This window comes from Hemitrygon akajei, chromosome 16, assembly GCF_048418815.1.
Source record: "Hemitrygon akajei chromosome 16, sHemAka1.3, whole genome shotgun sequence".
Classification (NCBI taxonomy): domain Eukaryota; kingdom Metazoa; phylum Chordata; class Chondrichthyes; order Myliobatiformes; family Dasyatidae; genus Hemitrygon; species Hemitrygon akajei.
The window spans coordinates 11,703,479-11,723,850 of NC_133139.1; the positions used below are offsets into that span (position 1 = coordinate 11,703,479).

Consider the following 20,372-nt stretch of genomic DNA (forward strand, 5'->3'; position numbering starts at 1 on the left):
AACAAGACAAAGATTCAAAGTCCATTTATTATCAAAGTATGTATGCAGTATACATCCCTGAGTTTCATGTTCCAACAGACAGGCAAGGAATAGAGAAACACCATGGAACCCGTTCAAAGAAAGCATCAAAACCCAAGCACAAAAAGAGAACAAATCACAGAGACAGCAAAAAAAAAAGATAATGACCAAGAGCTAATTTTGGTCCCCAAATATTTCCAAGGAACAAAATTGATACCGTGGCATTTCTCTGTTCTACTTGTGAATGTCTGCAAGAAAATTAATCTCTAGGTAGTACCTGTATATGGTGATATATATGTACTTTGACAATAATTTTATTTTGAACTTTGAATTTGTCATGCAAGTACCTCACAATTGAAATGCAGTTTCTCTGTCAAATACCTGAAATATTTAAAAATATAGCACAGTTAAAGGCACAGCATGGTATTGAGTGCAGATTAAAATACCAGATTGTCTCTTTTCATGATCGTGGTTCAAGTTTGACTGATGTGTAATCCTGGGTGAAGTATTGTAATATCTGCATAACATAACCCAATTCTTCCATACATATGATGTACTTGTTTACCACCCAGAAAGTTAACTCTGCAACCACAAGATTTTATTTTTAGGAGACACCTTCCTCTCATCTTTTCTATCACAAGAACCACAAGATTTAAAGGTTCTATCCGCTAAATGTCACTAATTAGCAAGCAACATAGAAGATGTAAAACACAGAGCACTAATCAAAGTTCAAATTTATTATTAAAGTACATACATGTCACAATATACCACCCTGAGATTCATTTCTTGCAGGTATTCAAAGAGCAAAGAAGCAACGAGAAACTGCATACAAAGACTGTCAAACAATCAATGTGTTGAAGAAAACAACTGTGAAAATACAAAAGTAAAACAAATAAATAATACTGAGAACATGAGTTGTAGAGTCCTTGAAAGTGAGCCCATAGAAAGTGGAATCAGTTTAGAGCTGAGGTGAGTCAAGTTATCCACACTAATTCCAGAGCCTGATGGTTAAAGGGCAATAACATTTCCTGACCCTGGTGGTGTGGGACCCAAGGTTCCTGTATCTCCTCCTCAATGGCAACAGTGAGAAGACAGCGTGGCATGGATGGTGGTGGGCCCTTGATGATGACTATATATAATTACTCTGATGCAGTGCACTGGATGTCAATCCCATCTCCCATATCAAACAGAATTTATTTTCAGAAGGCAATATTTAAATATTTATGATGTGCAAAGGATAGCCAACCCAAATGGAATTACCCTTCTTTTTCTTCAAATACTGAAAATTTGATGTGTTAAAAATTTTCAGCACTTTTACTTAATTTACAGAGAATAAATAGGACCAAAACAAGGCCATTTGGCTGGAGGGCAACTGTGGACAGAGAATCTGGGTTAATACTTCAGGTCACTAAATTTTAGCATCAAGCTAACACAATGGTCGGCTGGTGGCACAGTGATATCAGCGCCGGACTCCGGAACAGAGGTTCGAATCCAGTCAGGCACGCTTTCCATCTGTGCTGGGTTGAGTGCTGAGTTCACAACTCGACCTCGTAAAATAAAGAAAAATACTTCAAAGTGTCTGTGTGATGAGTGGCGCACCACACAGTCTTTCATTCTGTGCTGTCATCACCAGCATCATAACACAATGCCATTAGAGAGTTCAAGTTCAATTCTGGCACAGTCCTGTAAGGAGTCTCTGTATGTCCTCCCTATAGAATACGTGGACTCTCCCCAGGTGATCCAGTTTCCTCCCATGGTCCACAGACATATCAGGTAGGTTAACTGGTCATTGTAAATTGTCCTATGTTTAGTTTAGGGTTACTTAGGTTGCATGGCCTTAAGGGCAAGAAGTGTCTACTCCCAGGCAAACTGGGCCCAGGCTTTATAAAAAGCATGAAGCACAAAAATTTGGAGAACTTAATAATACGATAAAGCTATAATGTGTCCATTTATGAACACTGCACATAAGGAAGAATATGAAGGTTGGATCAAAAACAAAGGGACAGAAATTTAATTGGACTAAAGACGAGAAATAAGTTAAGATTTATTTCTCATCTTACCATGATGAAGGAAGCCATGAAGCCCACTAGGTCAAAGCAAGCTCTCAGAACACTACCTCAGTCCCATTTCACACCCTCTACTATCTACTTTCTCTAGACTTGTATCAACTCCCTCCCTCCCGGCTTGCCTCCATCCACCTACATTTGGAACTCATCAATGCATGTAGCGGTGGATACAGAGGCAAAAGCAGTTATGACAGAATGTTAAATAGTTACTTGAAAGAGGAAATATAGTTTAGGAAAAAGAGTACAGGAAAGAACTAACTAGATTGCTAATTAGAAAAACTGTCATCATCCTTCCTCTGTCCAATGCCAAGATCTGTGTGTGCTTTATACTTGAGCACTTTAGCCTTAAGCAACAAACTATAATATTAACTCACACCATCAAAATCATCTGCATGAAGTATTGCCTTCAGAAGGCATCATCTACCTCAAAGATCTTCACCATCCAGGTAGTGCTGTCTACTCACTACAAACATCGGGCAAGTAGTAAAGAAACTTGAAGCCCTGCTCCATCAGGTTCAACAACAGCAACTTCCCTTTAACCATTTGATTCTTGAACCAACCTGCACAGCCCAAATCACTACCACCACCGCTTTATAGTAATAACTTTGCACTCCAATGGATCATGTTTTTTCTTTCGTTCCAATTGCATTCTTTCTTGTTTAATTTTGTGTAATTGTTTTGTGGATGCTATGGGCCTGTAATGCTGCTGCAAAGTAAATTTTCCTTTGCATCTGTGAACATATGTACATGACAATAAACTCAAGATTAAGTTTGTAATCTGGAACACAAACTTAATAAGGTTCATATATGGTGACATACATGTACTTTGATAATAAATTTAATTTGAACTTTGTAATCCAGACTTACCGCTTCTCAATAGCGCGGAGAAAATCCTCAAACTGACGGAATGGTGTGCCTTCTCCCCAAATACCTAAACGGCACATGTAAGCCATGTTCTTTGGCTCTGAGGCACCTTCACATAATGGGGGAAAAAATGGTTATTAGAAACATTTTTATTACTATTATTGCAAATGTATGTGATAATTTTATTATTACAGAGGAGAGAAAGAACTTCTTTAGCTAGAGGATGGTGAATCTGTGGAAGTCAAGTCATTGGGTGTACTTAAAGCAGAGCTCACTAGGTTCTCGATTAAAGGCATTAAAGATTCCGAGAAGAAAGCAGAAGCACAGGGTTGAAAGGAAAAATAAATCAACTATAAAGAGAGTAGACTCGATGGTTTGAATGGCCTAATTTCCATGGATAACACAGAAAGTAAGTGACAGTCACTCTTCTGTAGTATATAGAGTAAGACTCTTTTGTAGTATATGGAGTGACACTCAAAAGCGTGGCTAAGCAAATGGGGAAAAATAGGATAAATTTTTAAAAAATACAAAAAATTCAGGTGGTGTACTCTGTCAGTGGTGGAAATTAATTTCTGAAAATATCCAGTAGCTGTATTTGCTATTTAAGGCTGTAATACCAGCATTTTAAATATATTTAAAAAAAATTATTATTCTAGTCCCAAAAATCACTCAGGTGACTTAAAACTGACTTCTTACAGTATCCAAGACACAGACTAAAACTTTCTTTCATTCCCTTAATGAGCTTACATTTATATTACAACAAATTTAGGATATGACTCAAACAGAACTTACAACTCATACAAATCTTGGGTTTACTGGTAATGCCGACAAGAAAATGAACCTCAGGGTTGTATATGGTGACATAGCTGTGCTTTGATAATAAAATTACTTTGAACTTTAGTACTGACTATTTCCGTGATCCCTGCAAACAGCTGAGAAAGTGTAATCCGAGTAGTACTAAAAATGAATTCAAATGCAAAGTTGCAGAAATAAAAGGCCAATAGATAATTCGTCCTTAGGAATTATTTTATAACATGCAATAAAAGACCAGAATTTTTTTAAATTCTGTTAATGATCAATAGGTATAGGTACGCACAGCACCATTTCTGTTTAACTTAAGTGGTAGTTCACTCGCTTGCTTCAGTGAGAATGAATCCCGGAGTTTGCTTACATTGATTTATTTTTTTCCCCTGACAGAAGATATTTAATAGAATGATATACTGCACAGTTTGATGTAATATAACTTGACTATTTGCTTTATTCTTTAAAACTTTTTTTTACAATTTGTTACAACATCTGCTGCAGATATAATTCATGCATTGTATTTACTCTGTACAATGGATGCCTTGATTACTGAATTAGCCAACAACTTGATTCAAGTTCACAGCTGCAGTATCCTCAGGCTGCCCACATAAAAAAAATCATTTTCTGTCTGATTAAGAGTACTAATTCTCTGGTTTCCACTTATTTCAGAGAAAATGATTTTTACAGCTCAAATGTTAAAAGTATGAAAGATCATAATTTTTTCAATAGCAGAGTCAAAATATTATTAATTCAATTGTTAATTTCTATAAAAATACGGAATATTAGTTAGACAGAAATTACATGGTGTCATATCTGCTACAATAAATCGATTTGGTGAACTTTCATTTTACTCTGCAGCCAGTAAAAAATATAAAAGTTCCCACTGCAGCCAGAAGCTGTTCAATGTTGGTATGCAATTCCCTAGTTTTTATTGTCATTATGGGATTATTACCATGTAGCAACTTTTGAAGATTAATGAGCTCGTCAAACTCACGGATAAAATAATTCTTTTAGAAAAGAGGGTCACTCTTGGTACAGGTGGCACCAAAGTGTCTTACTGTACAAACATTAAACCCTGCTGGCTATGGTCACCGATTGCACATAGAACTGTTGCTCATCATCATTCAGAACAAAGCTAGATTCAGATTATGCTTTTGGCCTCCACGGACTAATTAATGGGGGCTGAATCTGATACCAAACACTGATCCTGCTGGGATTAATTAGCGTTACACTATGGGAAACAGCTTCCCAGATTCTGTGACAGGTCAAACCAGATGTTGGATCTAAAACCATATTTACCTCAACAGGGATTTGGAGCTGTAGATTAGGAGATAAAATAGAAGTTACTTTTAAAGAATTGCTTTATATCAATTATTGCAATTATTTGTGTATTCATTGTTAAAACATTAAAAAAATTGCTAACTAGTTATTTCCAATTGTAGAGATTTCAAATACATCTAAATATTAAAGGTATTTCACAACTACATATGCTAGCTCTGACAAAAGCCAAAACTTCATCCACTGTTTTGTATCCAGTGCAAGTCTGTCAAGGTGATTCAAGTGCCATGTCACCATTCTGAAGTCTAGAATGTTAGCTCTTAACATGTAGTTCAGCTAAATGCAGGGAATGTTGAAGCAATGCTCTAGTACCATCGAGTTCAATATATTAACCATAATATCACATTCCATTTAGTGTCTAACACATCAAATCAGATTGTGAGGAATATACTGATACCTGTTGCACTGGCATAAACGACTCTTGCATATGGAAGTCTGTTTTGAAGCTCCAGGACAGCCAGACCTGTTTTTGTGGACTTGGTACTGCCATTCAGACAGACGTTTTTTGCTTTGTGACATTCGTCAAATACGATCTAAGACACAATACTGTCAAGGAAACTCCAAAAATTCCTGTAAGGTTGTTCTTTCATGATCATATACACATATGGAAATGCCATTTGTACCTGGTTACAAACTTTAAACAACAGAACGTTTCAGTAAATAAATCTGAACTGCACTGATTAACATTGGATGTGAGTCATTCAATTCTGCACACCAACAGAGCGGCATGGCAAAGTAGCGGTTAGCCCCATTGCTTTATAGCGCCAGATGATCACCAGTTAGGGTTCAATTCCTGCTGCTAAATCTAAGGTATCTGTATGTTCTTCCAGTGACCGTGAGGAGAACGTACATAGATTCCAGTGTGGGGATACTTCATAACACAGAAAGCAGCTTTTCAGCTGATCCACCAACTTTCCCAACAAAAAAAAAATTAGGATGGTCAATTAATGGCCTTAAACAATGCTTGTGAATAATTACAATCAATCATAAAGGATACAACTCCATCAAAGTTCTCTCCACACCAATCCAGAATCTGCTTTAGCCTTGTTCTATGTTGGCCACCAGCTTGACTTTCACCAATCAGTGCAGAGTAGGTTGCAAACAAAACACCTTCTGAAGTAGCTGTATCACCGTACTTTATCTGTATCAATTAAAGGGGACTCTATGATGCAGGTTGCCAATTAGAAAACACAATGACATACATGTAAGTCAGTAGACAATAAGTGCAGAAGTAGACCATTCGGCCCTTTGAGCCTGCACCGCCATTCTGAGATCATGGCTGATCATCTACTATCAATACCCAGTTCCTGCCTTGTCCCCATATCCCTTGATTCCCCTATCCATAAGATACCTATCTAGCTCCTTCTTGAAAGCATCCAGAGAATTGGCCTCCACTGCCTTCTGAGGCAGTGCATTCCAGACCCCCACAACTCTCTGGGAGAAGAAGCTTTTCCTTAACTCTGTCCTAAATGACCTACTCCTTATTCTCAACCCATGCCCTCTGGTACTGGACTCTCCCAGCATCTGGAACATATTTCCTGTCTCTATCTTGTCCAATCCCTTAATAATCTTATATGTTGCAATCAGATCCCCTCTCAATCTCCTTAATTCCAGCGTGTACAAGCCCAGTCTCTCTAACCTCTCTGCGTAAGACAGTCCGGACATCCCAGGAATTAACCTCGTGAATCTACGCTGCACTTCCTCTATAGCCAGGATGTCCTGGCTACTCTTTTTCACCCACTAGTATCAGGCCCAGTACAGTAACTTCCTTCTTGTTCAGTCAATAGACATTTCCCAGTTAATTCTAAACTTACCCTACCTGTCAGATTGCTGAGAGGATCATTTTGGCTTCCCGTCTTACACTACCTCCAATTTAACCCTTTTCTCTCAGAGTGAAACCAGATATAAAGTCGACATGGCCTTCATATTAATCTTATTAGTTCCACGTCTTTTTTGGGTCGGGTTAAATTCCTCAGTCTGTGTGTCATGGTGAACAATAGGGAAAAAGACAACCTGACAAAAATACTTTACATTCACAATAAAACACCTCACAATACCTCCAATTATCATAAACTTTTTTTCATTTTCACTAATAATACACAAATAGAAAATTATAATCTAAAATACCAGTATTACCCTACATACCTTGTTGAGAGCATGCACAGGAATTTTTGCAGCAATATCTCTAAGATCACGTTCAGCATCATATTTCAGATCATTGGAGACACTAAACCTATAACATAACAGTGAACTTGATTAACACCGAGTTTACCTTGCATTTCAATAATACTATATAATTAGAATTTTTTGTAAATTACATTTTGTTAATTAGCTTTCTATTTCCTTATACTCATAATGACAGTAATAGGCATTGAACACAGAGGAAGATGAAAACATTACTCTGACTCTAAGCCTGCTTCACCATTCAGTTAGAATCACATAAGATCTGAGAACATCCCTGACCTCCCCAAAACATCGAGACTTCACATCAAAATAGCTATATGATGAGACAGTGATTTTAATGCAAATTTTAAAAATTACAGAAATCAAATTCTTCCTTACTTTTTTTATGCTGTGGTTACTTCACACTTACCACAATGATTTCTTTCTGCCCCTTAAGTAATTTTCATAAATGATGCCAGCCACAGTTCTTCCTTTTCCGACACCAGCCCCATCACCAATAAGAAACCCTGCACGATGGTTATTTTCCAACAAGATTTCATGTTGCTAAAAAGATGTCAAAGAAATAGATTTTTTCCTTTGCACGGAAAAACCCCTAATGATAAATATACAAAATAGCCCATTTACATAAATAAATAATTCTAATAATTCTTGATTTGCCATAAGCAGATTTATGAATTTAGCATATACCATTAGGATTGAAGGATCCTGCAATCTAGGGTAGGGGAAAAAAAATCGATTACATTGCTAACCAATAGCTTTTGGTATAAAGCATCTAGAGCTGCATACATAAGTGTCTGGACTGGCATGGCTACAACAGGAAAACTTTAGAGGTACACGAGCCAAATGCAGGCAAATAGGAATAGCCTAGATTAGCAGCCTGGTCGACATGGACATGTAACATTATGAATCCTTATGATCTTTCAGAGTTGAATCACCTGGCAAGACTAAAAACAAGTGTTCTTGGTCCAGGAGTTCCCAACCCAAGGTCCATGGACCCCTCAGATAATGGTAGGGATCCAATGCATAAAAATGGATGGGAACCCCTGCCTTAACTAAAGTTGCCAACTTGAATCAGTGCCATTGAAAATGATACAAAAAATTAATTACCTTTTCATAGCAAGGACTCATAAATGCTGTATTTGAAGGAGGTAGCTGTCAAAATTACTGAAGTAGTATAAAGCATCAGCATGGTTGTTCAGTAGTTACCATAATGCTATTACAGTGCCAGTGACCCAGGTTCAATTCCAGCACTGTCTGTAAGGAATTTGTACACGTTTGTACATTCTCCCTGTGGCTGTATGGATTTCCTCCGGTTTCCTCCCATATTACAAAGATGTATGGGTTAGTAGGGTAATTGATCACATGGGTGTAATTGGGCGGCTCAGACTCTTTGGGCCAGAAGGGCCTGTTGTCATGCTGCATCTCTATATTTTAAAAAAGTGCAAACTTTCAACCAAAAGTACATCACATCACTTAGGGCAACTGGTTGATGTAGTTTTTTTTGCCAGACTCTATACAATGTTTTAACTTACATAAAACTAAACTCACAGGAGTAACATTAACTTTATTGTGGTGTCCCTTAAGTGGACATTGTAGCAAAGAGGTCAATCAACCTATCAGATTTGTGACTGCATTCAGCATAAATAAGAATTCTACATATCCACAAACTCGCGGCAGGTGATATCACCAAAGTGCTTCATTGATTTTATTGCCTGCTGTTTTGAATCCTTTTTGGCCAGTGTTGTTCAGAACAAATTCCAGACACCCAACAAATTTTGGTTTGCATGTTCATCTAAGTAAATGTTTGTATCATGCTTTCTGACCTAATACTTAGAGATAACAAAGTACAGGTTGAGAACACTTTATCGGAAATGCTTGAGGCCAAAAGTGTTTCCGATTTTGGAAGGTATAATGAGATAGCTTTCCAACTCTGAATTTATATACAATGTTGGAAAGTGTATGGTCATGCACTTTGGTGGAAGAAATAAATAGGCAGACAATTATTTAGATGGGGAGAGAATTCAAAATGCAGAGATACAAAGGGATTTGCGAGTCCTTGTGCAAGATACCCTGAAGGTTAACCTCTAGGTTGAGTCCGTTGTGAAAAAGGCGAATGGAATGTTGGCATTCATTTCTAGAGGTATAGAATACAAGAGCAGGGTTGTGATGTTGAGGCTCTACAAGGCACTTGTGAGACCACACTTAGAGTAGTGTGTGCAGTTTTGGGCTCCTTATTTTAGAAAGGATATACTGACTTTGGAAAGGGTTCAGAGAAGATTTATAAGAATGATTCCAGGAATGAAAGGGTTACTATACGAGGAACGCCTGGCAGCTCTTGGGCTGTATTCCCTGGAAGTTCAGGAGAATGAGGGGGGATCTCATAGTAACATTCCGAATGTTAAAAGGCCTGAACAGATTAGATATGGCAAAGTTATTTCCCATGGTAGGGGAGTCTAGGACAAGAGGGCACGACTTCAGGTTGAAGGACGTCCATTTAGAACTGAGATGCAGAGGAATTACTTTAGTCAGAGGGTGGTAAAGCTGTGGAGGCCAAGTCATTGGATGTATTTAAGGCAGAGATAGATAGGTTCTTGATCAGCCAGGGCATCAAAGGGTATAGGGTGAAGGCAGGGGAGCAGGGATGACTGGAAGAATTGGATCAGCTCATGATTGAATGGCGGAGCATACTCGATGGGCCGAATAGCCTACTTCTGTTCCTATAACTTGTGGTCTCATTTGCTACCGGTAAGCAGTCTTTGTCTTACACATCATATGTACTGATGCAGCCATTCAGCGTGTTAGATTTTCATCAGCGACAACCTTGGCAAATGTTTCAATAAATTTCTCTGCTTCTTCATGTCAGCAGATACTTTTCCTTCACGAATCTTTAAAACTGTAATGCCTTGCTTTTTCTTAAAGCTCTGCAACCTGTCTGATTATTCACAATTATCTTCAGTTAATCATGATAGATCTTTGCTTGTTTCATGATCAGCACATCACTTTGACGCTGAAGAATCCACTATTTCAAGTTCAGGATCGAGATCTTCATTTTTCACTTTGTGCAGTGTTTTTCTATTTTCCATTAATTTCTGTTCATTACATGTGAGGTCACTTCTCAGAACTATCTGTGGTGCACAGACACCTGCGCATTGCCTGGGAACTTCTCCAGCACCTTGTGCCAATTTCCATTTGTGACATCATGTCAGCACTCAAAACAATTTGGATTTTGGAGGTTTTTGGATAAGGTTACTCAACCTGTTTAACATTTACAATTATAGATGCACAACCCAAAGTTAGGAACACAAATGGTAGCATGGTTAGTTGTACTAACAGAGCTAAATGTATTTGTTAATGTGAGAGATGACACGATAATAAGTATCACAAAAACTCATCTCCAAAACCAAAGAGTAACGTCAATAGAAATGTCGAGGACATTTGCTCCATTCACAACAAGCATGATTTCCCAATGGCTGACTATTTTAATTCGAATCCTCACTCCCATTCTGACATGTCAGTTCATCATTTTCTCCACTACCACAATGAGGCCAACCTCAGGTTGGAGGAGCAACACCTCATATTCTGTCTGAGTAGTCTCCAATCTGACAGTATGAATATTGATTTCTCTAATTTCTGGTAATTTTTCACCTTCCCCATCCCTCTTCTTCCATTCCCCACTCTGGCTCCCCTCTTACCTCTTCTCTTCTCCTCACCTGCCTATCACCTCCCTGGGTGCCACCTCTCCTTCTTATCGTCCCATGATCCACACTTTTCTCCTACCAGATTCACTGTTCAATCCTTTACCTTTTCTAACTATCACCTCCTAGCTTCTCTTTTCGTTCCCTCTTCCCCACCCAGCTGGCTTCACCTATCAACCTTCTTTCTTGTACTCCTTCCCCTCTCTCCAGCATCTTATTCTGGCTTCTTCCCACTTTCTTTCGTCCTGATGAAGGGTCTTAGCCTGAACAATGACTGTTTATTCCTCTCCAAAGATGCTGCCTGACCTGCTGAGTTTCTCCAACATTTTGTATGTGTTACTGTGGATTTCTAGCAACTGAAGAATCTCTTGTTTTTAAAGAGTACTGTGAAGGGAAACAGCCGTTCCAATACACGATCAATCCAAGGGTATTGGACTTAATTAAACTTTTTTAAAGTAATGATGGTAATCTAAAGCAAGAAGATACTGCTTAAGTGGATTGGGTAAGGTCACTTACATAATAAGAACAAATGTGGAAAAAGAGCAGCTCGAATCTTTTTTTAATTTGGAAATTTATTAATCAGTTTAGGAATATTTCAACTATAACAGACACATAATGTTATATTAATCATACGCTATACCTGACATGCATAGATGATTGCTTCTAGTTGTAGTGCTGACAGTGAGCCATTTGAAATTGTCACCGGAGGAAGGCGAAGGGTGTATCTGATGTTTGGAGGTGGCACACTAGATAGCGTACTTGTTTCAACCACTCTGTCTGGGTGGTTAATTCCAATTTTAGCTGCATATGAAAATAATATAATTGCTGAGATATTTCAGTACTATACATTGGATAAATAGCCATTCTAAAACAGTCAAACAGCAGCCATATTATTTTACATAATATATCCATTTAGTAACAGGATTATTTTTAGCAAGCTTCCTAACATAAAGCTTAGAGCAAAAATTTTCATTTGTGGGTGAGAATATCTTTTGCAAGAAGAAATTAATTCAGAGTGAAAAAATGGTTCCTAATTATGTAGTCATTGATATGATGGACAGATTATGAAGGGACCAAGTGTTGGACGAGTGAAGGTAACGTAGGAAAATGAAAGTAAATCTTCAAGTAAAGTGGATAAAATCAAGCAAAGATCTTAAGGCAGGGCTAAAAGTTTTCATGTTGGTTTCTGAGAAGGCATGGGAAGCTGGCTTGACCATGAAGAAATATGTGAGACCCCTTGCTATTCTGGATAACTGTCAATTATGATGGGTAAATGCCTTTGAAGAAACCAACGTCTGATGAGATTTTGTTAGCAAATGCTGAAAAGTAGGGGGATACAACTGGTGGTTCAGAAGAAAAAGAGCTAAAAACTGGGGAGGAAGCTAGTGCCAACCCTAGGCATCATCTAAGCATGTGCGCTATATATGTAAAAGGAAGTAGAGAAGATGATGAACACTGAGAAGATGGGTGCTTTAAAACTTATTCCAATTAAAACAAATGGCCTTAATCATGTAAATTTAAAAGAAATTACAGTTTATTTAGGAGTTATTGTCAAACAGAAGTGACAACTGTCTTACGATCATTGAGAGGAGAATGAAAGGTCAAGTTCTGTCAACGTAGACTTTGTTTTTGGATAATACTGCTGAAAGGAAATCATGTAAATAATTGAGAGTAGAAGGCCAAGAATAAATTGCCAAATTGGCTTATTGTTGTTGCAGATACTGAGGGTACTGTGAAAAACTATTTTTTTTAAAAACTTATCTATCTATTTATTTGCTTGCTTGCTTGCGATTCAGCATAGAATAGGCTCTTTTGGCCGTGCTGCCAGGTAACCGCCAATTTAACCTTAGGCTAATCACAGAACAATTTACAATATGGAGCATTTCAATACAACAATGCAGTGATGTAGTACAAGGGTAAACAATAATGGACTGCAGAATAATGTGTGACAGATGCAGAGAAAATGCAGATAGTACGGTGCAAGGTCAAAACAAGAAGATTGTCAGATCAAAAGCCCATCTAGTCATACGAAGGGACCATTTAACAGTGGAATAGAAACTGTCCTTGAACTTAGTGGCATGTGCTTTCAGGCTTTTGTATCTTCTACTCGATGGAGGGGGAAGAAAAGAGAATGCCTGGGGTGGATAGATCCTTTCGCTGTAACAATGATGAAGTACATTAGGGAGAAGGAGCAGAATACATGACAATAAGTGCTACTGGAAGTGCATGAGGAGGAGGAGGAGGAGGAGGAGGAGGAATCTGAAAAAAAACATTTAAGACTGTAGATGTTGCATTTAAAACTCTCAAATATCACAAGCATTTCTCAGTAGACCTCAGGATATTTGTGCACAAATTAATTTTGTTTTTAAAATACATTTCTCTTTCAAGTGTGTTAAGACAATTCAATGACCGAACACAATATTGTAAATACTTCACACATTTATCACAACCAATGACCACACAGCAAATCATCACCACTTACATTTGGAAGGTACATAGTCTGCATATGTTTCAGTATGCCCCAATTCCTCAGGCTCCTCATCAGATTCTTCTTCTTCTTCAGGCTGTACTGATGTCTAAATAAACATCAGAATGTGGAAAATTTATGAGATGTTGTGAAATTTGCTTTTGTTTTTTGTCATTTTAGCTTTAAATTGACAAGTATTTTAGAATTGCTAGATTGTTTCTGTGCAGGTAATGCAGTTTTCTTTCAAAGGTAGTCAGCCTTTAAAATGTTACTCAATAAATGTATCAGAAATACCCCATGAAGGTTGATCAATCTTTCACAAGAGGTTGTGGTTACTCCGTAAAATAAGATCTGTACTGAACCATTTCAGTACATTGAAAGACAGATAGATGTGGTAATTTTTTCCATTGTTGAAAGATGAAAGACAATCTACTATGTTACTGCAGAGATCAGTTTCAAATTCTGGCGCACAAACTGAATTAGTGCCAGGTTTGATTGATAAGTTTCGATTCTCCTTGAGGAAAAGCAATGTTCCTGGCCTATGACAGCTCAAAGTGGAGTAGGAATATTCAGGGTGATATTGAGGATCTTCAGGCCATGCCCAGGGAGTACACAAGAGGGCTAATGTAGAAAGCTGAATGAGTGGAAAACATCACAAACTACCTACCCACTCATCCTGTTAGGCACCTCCTGTCCCTGTTATGGAAGAAACAACCACTCCCACATTAAACTTATCATTCACCTCAGAACCTATAAAATCAAAGATAATCTTTGATTGCACAACACGCCGAACATTGAAGTGAATGGTCTACAGCAACAGAAGATCACGAACATATACTCAGTGGTCACTTTATTAGGTACAGGAGGTAATCAAGTGACAATTGAGTGCACACACCTGTTACTTGTCAAGAACCTATCAAACAGTTTCTTCCCCCAAGCTATCAGACTCCTCAATACACAGAGCCTGGAATGGCACCTTGCCCTATTGTCCTGTGTAGGTCTGTAGTCTGGTGTAGCTTTCTCTGTGTTGTTTTTTTTTTACATAGTTCAGTCTAGTTTTTGTACTGTGTCATGTAACACCATGGTCCTGAAAAACGCTGTCTCATTTTTACTATGTACTATACCAGCAGTTATGGTTGAAATGACAATAAAAGCGACTTGACTTGACTTAAATGAATCCAATGATTTGGCTTCGACAGCCGTATGTGCGTTCAAGTTCCACAAATCTATTGCACTTTGACTAAAGAAATTCCCCGTCATCTCTGTTTTAAAGGGACATCCTGTTCTATTATTTTTCCCCCTTGTTTTCCTTTGTAGTACCTCATTGCATTGACGTGATTAACTGATTTCTGTGGATGGCACTTAAGTTGGATTTCTTACTGTGTTGAATAGTAAATTTCAGATTTATATCCCTGTTTTAAGGTTGTACCCTAGGATCCTAGATTCTCATACTAATGGAAGCATTTCTTTGAAACATTTGAACATGAATATTTGTTAGAAAATGAGGACCTAAAACCTACTGGTCTCAACAAAAACCGTATCCTATTGTTGGCATATAAAATAAGAGTAAAATATCAAAAGAGTTGAAATCCTGAGGTAATGGGAAGCCAATCCTACCAGGAAAAGGATGCAGAGTAGGGAATGAGGGATCAGGGTGGGTTTAAAATTTTAACCGCAACCAGGATCTACTAGCTATCCTAAACCACAACCAGGATCTACTAGCTAAATATTCTTCCTGCAAAGAAAATATCATTTACAGAAGCAGCTGGGTTTATCTACACCATTCTTCAGAATGACAGTCATTCCCTCAGGTGAAAATGTAAGGGTGGCATGGTAGCTTGGAGGTTAGCATAATGTTATTACAGCTGGAACAGAGTTCAAAGCTCAATTCCGATGTTCTCTAAAAAGCCTGAACAGCTTTTCTGTGAGCGAGTGGTTTTTCTCTGGGTCCCCTGGTTTCCTCCCACAGTCCAAAAACATACCGGTTAGTAAGTTAATTGGTCATGATAAACTGTCCCATGATTAGGCTAGGGTTAAATAGGTAGGTTGCTGGGCAGCATGGCTCGCTAGGCCAGAAGGGCCTGTTCCGTGCTGAGTCTCCAAATAAATAAAACTTTAGTCCATTAAAATCTTTGGGTCTCCTCACATCAGAGCAGTATGGTACTGTTGCCATCTTCAGTTGTGGACTTTGGTTACAGTTAATAGATTAAACTGAACCTAGAAATTATTTCTCACCACACCATTTGTGACATAATCAAAGGTAGATCAAATAGATCACAGAATTTAAGAACTATAGGATACTAGACTGAGTCATTACAAATTTAATTTGGATTCATACATACTTTAAATTACATGCAATTCTAAACTTAATTAATTTCCTGAAATCGACAGTGCTAATCAATAAAATGTAGGCGAAGATTCGCCATGGGGAGGAGACGTGTGTATGTTAGAATCTGGAGCAACACACAAAGTGCTGGAGGAACTCAATGGAGGGAAATGAATGGTCAGCGTTTTGGGTTGAGAGCCCTTCATTTGGCCTGCAAAGATTAGCCACAAATCCCATAATGAGATTAACATGATGAAGTTTAAGTAATCAACATACTGTGTAAGCTAAATACTGCTTTAATTCTTCATGTTTTCAATAAAGTATACCGTAGTTGTAAATTACTGGTAGAAAAATTACCTGAAAAGAATGTGTCAAGCCATTGCTGATTTGCAGGTGATTTGCAAATGACTGAGTTGGAGGTGGAAGGGGAAGCTGTAAAAAAGAGACAGAGATAACTTAATTCAGTAGCACACCAAACAAACTGCTCATCTTTTTTCATAGTAAGGCTCTGCCATAGCTAAGGGAAGGTTAAAATATGGGAATATGAACATGAAGAGAGGGTGGGTTATGATGAAAAGGACCATCAACAGCTGACAGCAGACAGAAGTGTTATGAACAGGAAAAGAGAAAAGAGTGCAGTAAGGGAGAGGGAGAATGATCCATTGAATAGGAAAAAAAATGAGGGAACAACAGCTTTAATTCTTCAATTATCTTTAACTATTCTTTTAGCAGCTTTATTGTGGAAGGTCCAGAAGATGATAGAATATGGAAACAGACCATTCAGCCCAATTGGTCCAACTAAGATGTCCCATCCAAGCCGGTCCCATCATGCCAGTGTTTGGCCAGCGATCTTCTAAACCTTTCTGATCTAGGTACTTGTCCAACTGTCTTTTAAATACTGTTACTGTACCTATCTCAACCACTTCATCTGGCAACAGGTTCCATGTAGGTAAGATTTATGTAAAAAAAAAGCCGCTCAAGTTCCTCTGAAATATTTCCCCTCGCGCCTTAAACTTATGTCCCCTTGTTCTTGACAACCCAACTCTGGGGGAAAAAGACTGATTGCATCCACCCAATCTATGCCCCTCACAATCTTATGCACCTTTATAAGATAATCTTTTATTCTCCTACACCCTTAAGGAATAAAGTTCTAGTATGTCCAACTACTCCCTATAGCTCAGACCCTTAAGTCATTTTCTGCATTTGCTCTAGTTTAATAGCATCTTTCCTATAGCAGGACAAACAAAATTGAATACAATACTACAAGTGTGGCCTCACCAGCATTGTATACAACTTCATAGCCTCCCAACTTACAAAGGCCACAGTAACAAAGCTTTCTTCACCACCCTGTCTACTTGTGACTCCACTTTCTAAGGACCATGTATTTGTATTCTAAGGTCTTTTGTGTTTTGCAGCACCCCAGAGTTCTGCCGTTCATTGTGAAAGTCAACCTGGATTTGACCTTCCAAAATGCAACCAACACCTTGCACTTATCCAATTAACTCCGTTTGCTATACCTTGGCCCACTTACTCAGCTGATCAAGATTTCCCTGTCATTTTTGATTGCATTCATTATTGTCCACTATCCCACCCAGTTTAGAGTCATCTGCAAATTTACTAATCATGCCTTGTACATACTTATCCAAGTCATTTGTATAAATAACAATAATAGATCCAACACCAATTCCTGAGGCACACCACTAGTCTTGGGACTCCAGTGTGGCAAAGGCCTTCGATCAACACTCTCCACTACCATCAAGCAATATCGCCAGCTCTCCCTGGATTTCAGGAAATCTAACTTTCCAGAATGGCCTACCATGTGGAATCTTACCAAAAGCCTCACTGAAGTCCATCGTAGGGTCACCGGTCCCAACCTTCCTTGTCACCTCAACAAAAAACTCAATCAAGTTTGTAAAACGTGATCTCCCACGCATAAAGGCATGATGTCTACTTCATGGGCAGGTTAAATGGTCATTATAATTTGCCCCGAGATTAGGGTTAATTGGGTTTGTTGGGGGTTGTTGGGGCAGCGTGGCTGGAAGGGCCTATTGTGCGCTGTATCACTAACTAAATAAATAAATAATACACAATGAACCGTTATCTTTCCAGATCTACATACACCTTATTCCTCAGAATCATCTACAGTAATTTACCAATCACATATGTTAGACTTACTGGCCTATAGATCCAGGGGTTTTTCTACCAACACCTCCCAATGACTAATAATGGTGTAAGTATCTCAGCCAGGGCTCCCGAAATTTTTCTCTCCAGCCTCCCAATGTTCTTGGATAAACTTGATTAGGTCCTGTACTTTATACAATATTCACCACCTCCTCTATTGTAATGGAGATTATCCCCAAGAGCTCTCCACTTGCTTCTCCTGTTTCCGAAGATTTCATCTCTTTCTCATGTCACAGTAAAAACAGAGAAGTATTGATAAAGGACCCTGGTCATCTCCTGTGGCTCCACACAAGGATGTTCTCCTTTGGTCCTTCCTATTCTATTTCTAGTTACTCTTTTTCCCCTTAATAAACATATAAAACCTCTGAACTTTAATTACTCTTCTCTGTTAAAGTCATCTCATGCTCCCTTTTTGCCCTGCTGATTTTCTTTTTAAGTACACTTTTTCTTTTCTTTATAGTCCTCCGGGGACTCATTTTGTCCTAACTGAATGTATCTGACCGATTCCTCCTTTTTTCTGGCTGCGACTTCACTATCCTCGTTACTCCTGCAGCCTTGGCTGTTTTTCCTGCAGGCATGCTGACCCTGAGCTCTCACTACCTTACACCTTTAAAAGCCTCCCACTTACTCGTGGTCCCTTTGTTCACAAACAACCTACTCTAACCAAGCTTCTCTCATACTATTGAAATTCACCTTGCTCCAATTTAGAATCTGAACCAATGGACCAGTTCTGTCCCTTTCCATAAATATTTAAAATCTAACAGAACGAAGGTCACTGGTCCCAAAGTGCTCCCCACTGTCACCTCAGTCACTTGCCCCACCTAATTACCCAGGAGTAGGTCAATCCCTATCACTATCCCTAATATAACACTCTACATACCATATATTAAAAGTTTCCTGAACACACTTCACAAATTCCACCCACCTAAACTCTTAACAGTATGGCAATGCCAGTCTATGTTGGGGAAGTTAACCACCCCCACCCCCCACTATGATAACCCTATTATTCTTAAAACTCTGTTTAATTTCTCTGCATATTTGGTTTTCTAATTCCTACTGACTATTTGAGGGCCTATAGTACAATCCCAACAATGTGATCTTACCCTTCTTATTTCCCAGCTCCTCTGATAAAGCCTCACTGGATGCTCCTTTGCTAATTTCATTTTAACTGTGACTACTTCCTTTATTCAAAAACTGCCACTACTCCCCCTCCTCTTTTTCCTCTGCTTCTATTCCACCGAAAACACCTGCACCCCAAAACAGCAAGCTGCCAGTCCTGTCCCTCTCTTAGCAGTGTTTATAATGGCTATAATATCTCAGTTCTATATAACTTTCCAGGTCCAGTTCATCTGCCTTACCAGTCAGACCTCTTGCTAGGAAGTTCTCATGATACGAGTTATAAATGAACAAACTCCAACAGGAGGAGTAAAATATTCTCTCTAGATTGCCAATAACAATAGATACTTATTTGCCACTTTATTAGGCATACCTATCAGGTACACCAACATCACCAGCTGCTATAAGCTCATTTACTTCAAGGTTTGATGTGGTATGTATTCAGAGAAGCTGTTCTGCACACCACTGTTGCAACACATGCTTATTTGAGTTATTATCACCTTCCTGTTAGCTTGAACCAGTTTGGCCATTTTCTTCTGACCTCTCTCATCAACAAGGAGATTTCACCCACAGAACTGCCGTTCACAGGATGTTTGTTGGCTTCTTGCAACATTCTCTGCAAACGCTAGAGACTGCTTGCATGAAAATCCAGAGAGGTCAGCAGTTTTTGACACTCAAACATACCTGATGGCACCAACAATCATTCCACAGTCAAAGTCATTTAGATCACATTTCTTCCCCATTCTGATGTTTGGTCTATACAACTGAACCTCTTGATGTTATCTACATGCTTTTATGCTTTGAGCTGCTACTACATAATTTGCTGATTGCATATTTGCATTAATGAATAGGTATACTGGTGTACCTAATAAAGTGGCCACTGAACATATATTTTAAAAAGCACAATTTTTTTCCCATATTCATTTCCTCTACAGCTGTATCCAGGTGATATTTAAAAGACACTTGGACAAGTACATGGTAAGAAAAGATTTAGCAGAATATAAGCCAAACACAGGCAAATGGGACCAGCTTAGGTGGGCAGCTTGGATGGCATGGATGAGTTGAGCCAAAGGGCCAGTTTTGTCCTATATTCTACTTTAGGACTGGGATGGGAATGCTTCTAATTAGTTTATCTACACAAATTATACACTCCAACTATGAATCTCTCCATTTTATTTGTTGGACTTCTGATCTTTCCCAACATTCATTTTGGATGAGTACATTAGGGAACCATATTATGCCTCTGTGATCATCAACTGCTCACCATATCACAAAGTATCAACACCATATAGAACTTATTCAGTTTTGAGCTT

The 20,372-nt window shown here is 38.5% G+C and overlaps 1 protein-coding gene across 4 annotated transcripts in view; it reads right to left on the reverse strand.

Annotated features, from left to right (window-relative positions):
- The window catches only part of sbno2b (strawberry notch homolog 2b), a 174,782-nt gene that overhangs the window by 60,125 nt on the left and 94,285 nt on the right, over positions 1-20,372 (reverse strand). For all 4 annotated transcript variants that reach the window (XM_073068253.1, XM_073068250.1, XM_073068252.1 and 1 more), the window contains 8 exons: positions 16,120-16,194; positions 13,452-13,545; positions 11,610-11,770; positions 7,684-7,817; positions 7,236-7,323; positions 6,088-6,231; positions 5,488-5,623; positions 2,952-3,057 (listed from right to left, as the gene is read on the reverse strand). In XM_073068253.1, coding sequence (XP_072924354.1) covers positions 2,952-3,057; positions 5,488-5,623; positions 6,088-6,231; positions 7,236-7,323; positions 7,684-7,817; positions 11,610-11,770; positions 13,452-13,545; positions 16,120-16,194 — 938 coding nt within the window. The remainder of the gene's footprint in view (positions 1-2,951; positions 3,058-5,487; positions 5,624-6,087; positions 6,232-7,235; positions 7,324-7,683; positions 7,818-11,609; positions 11,771-13,451; positions 13,546-16,119; positions 16,195-20,372) is intronic.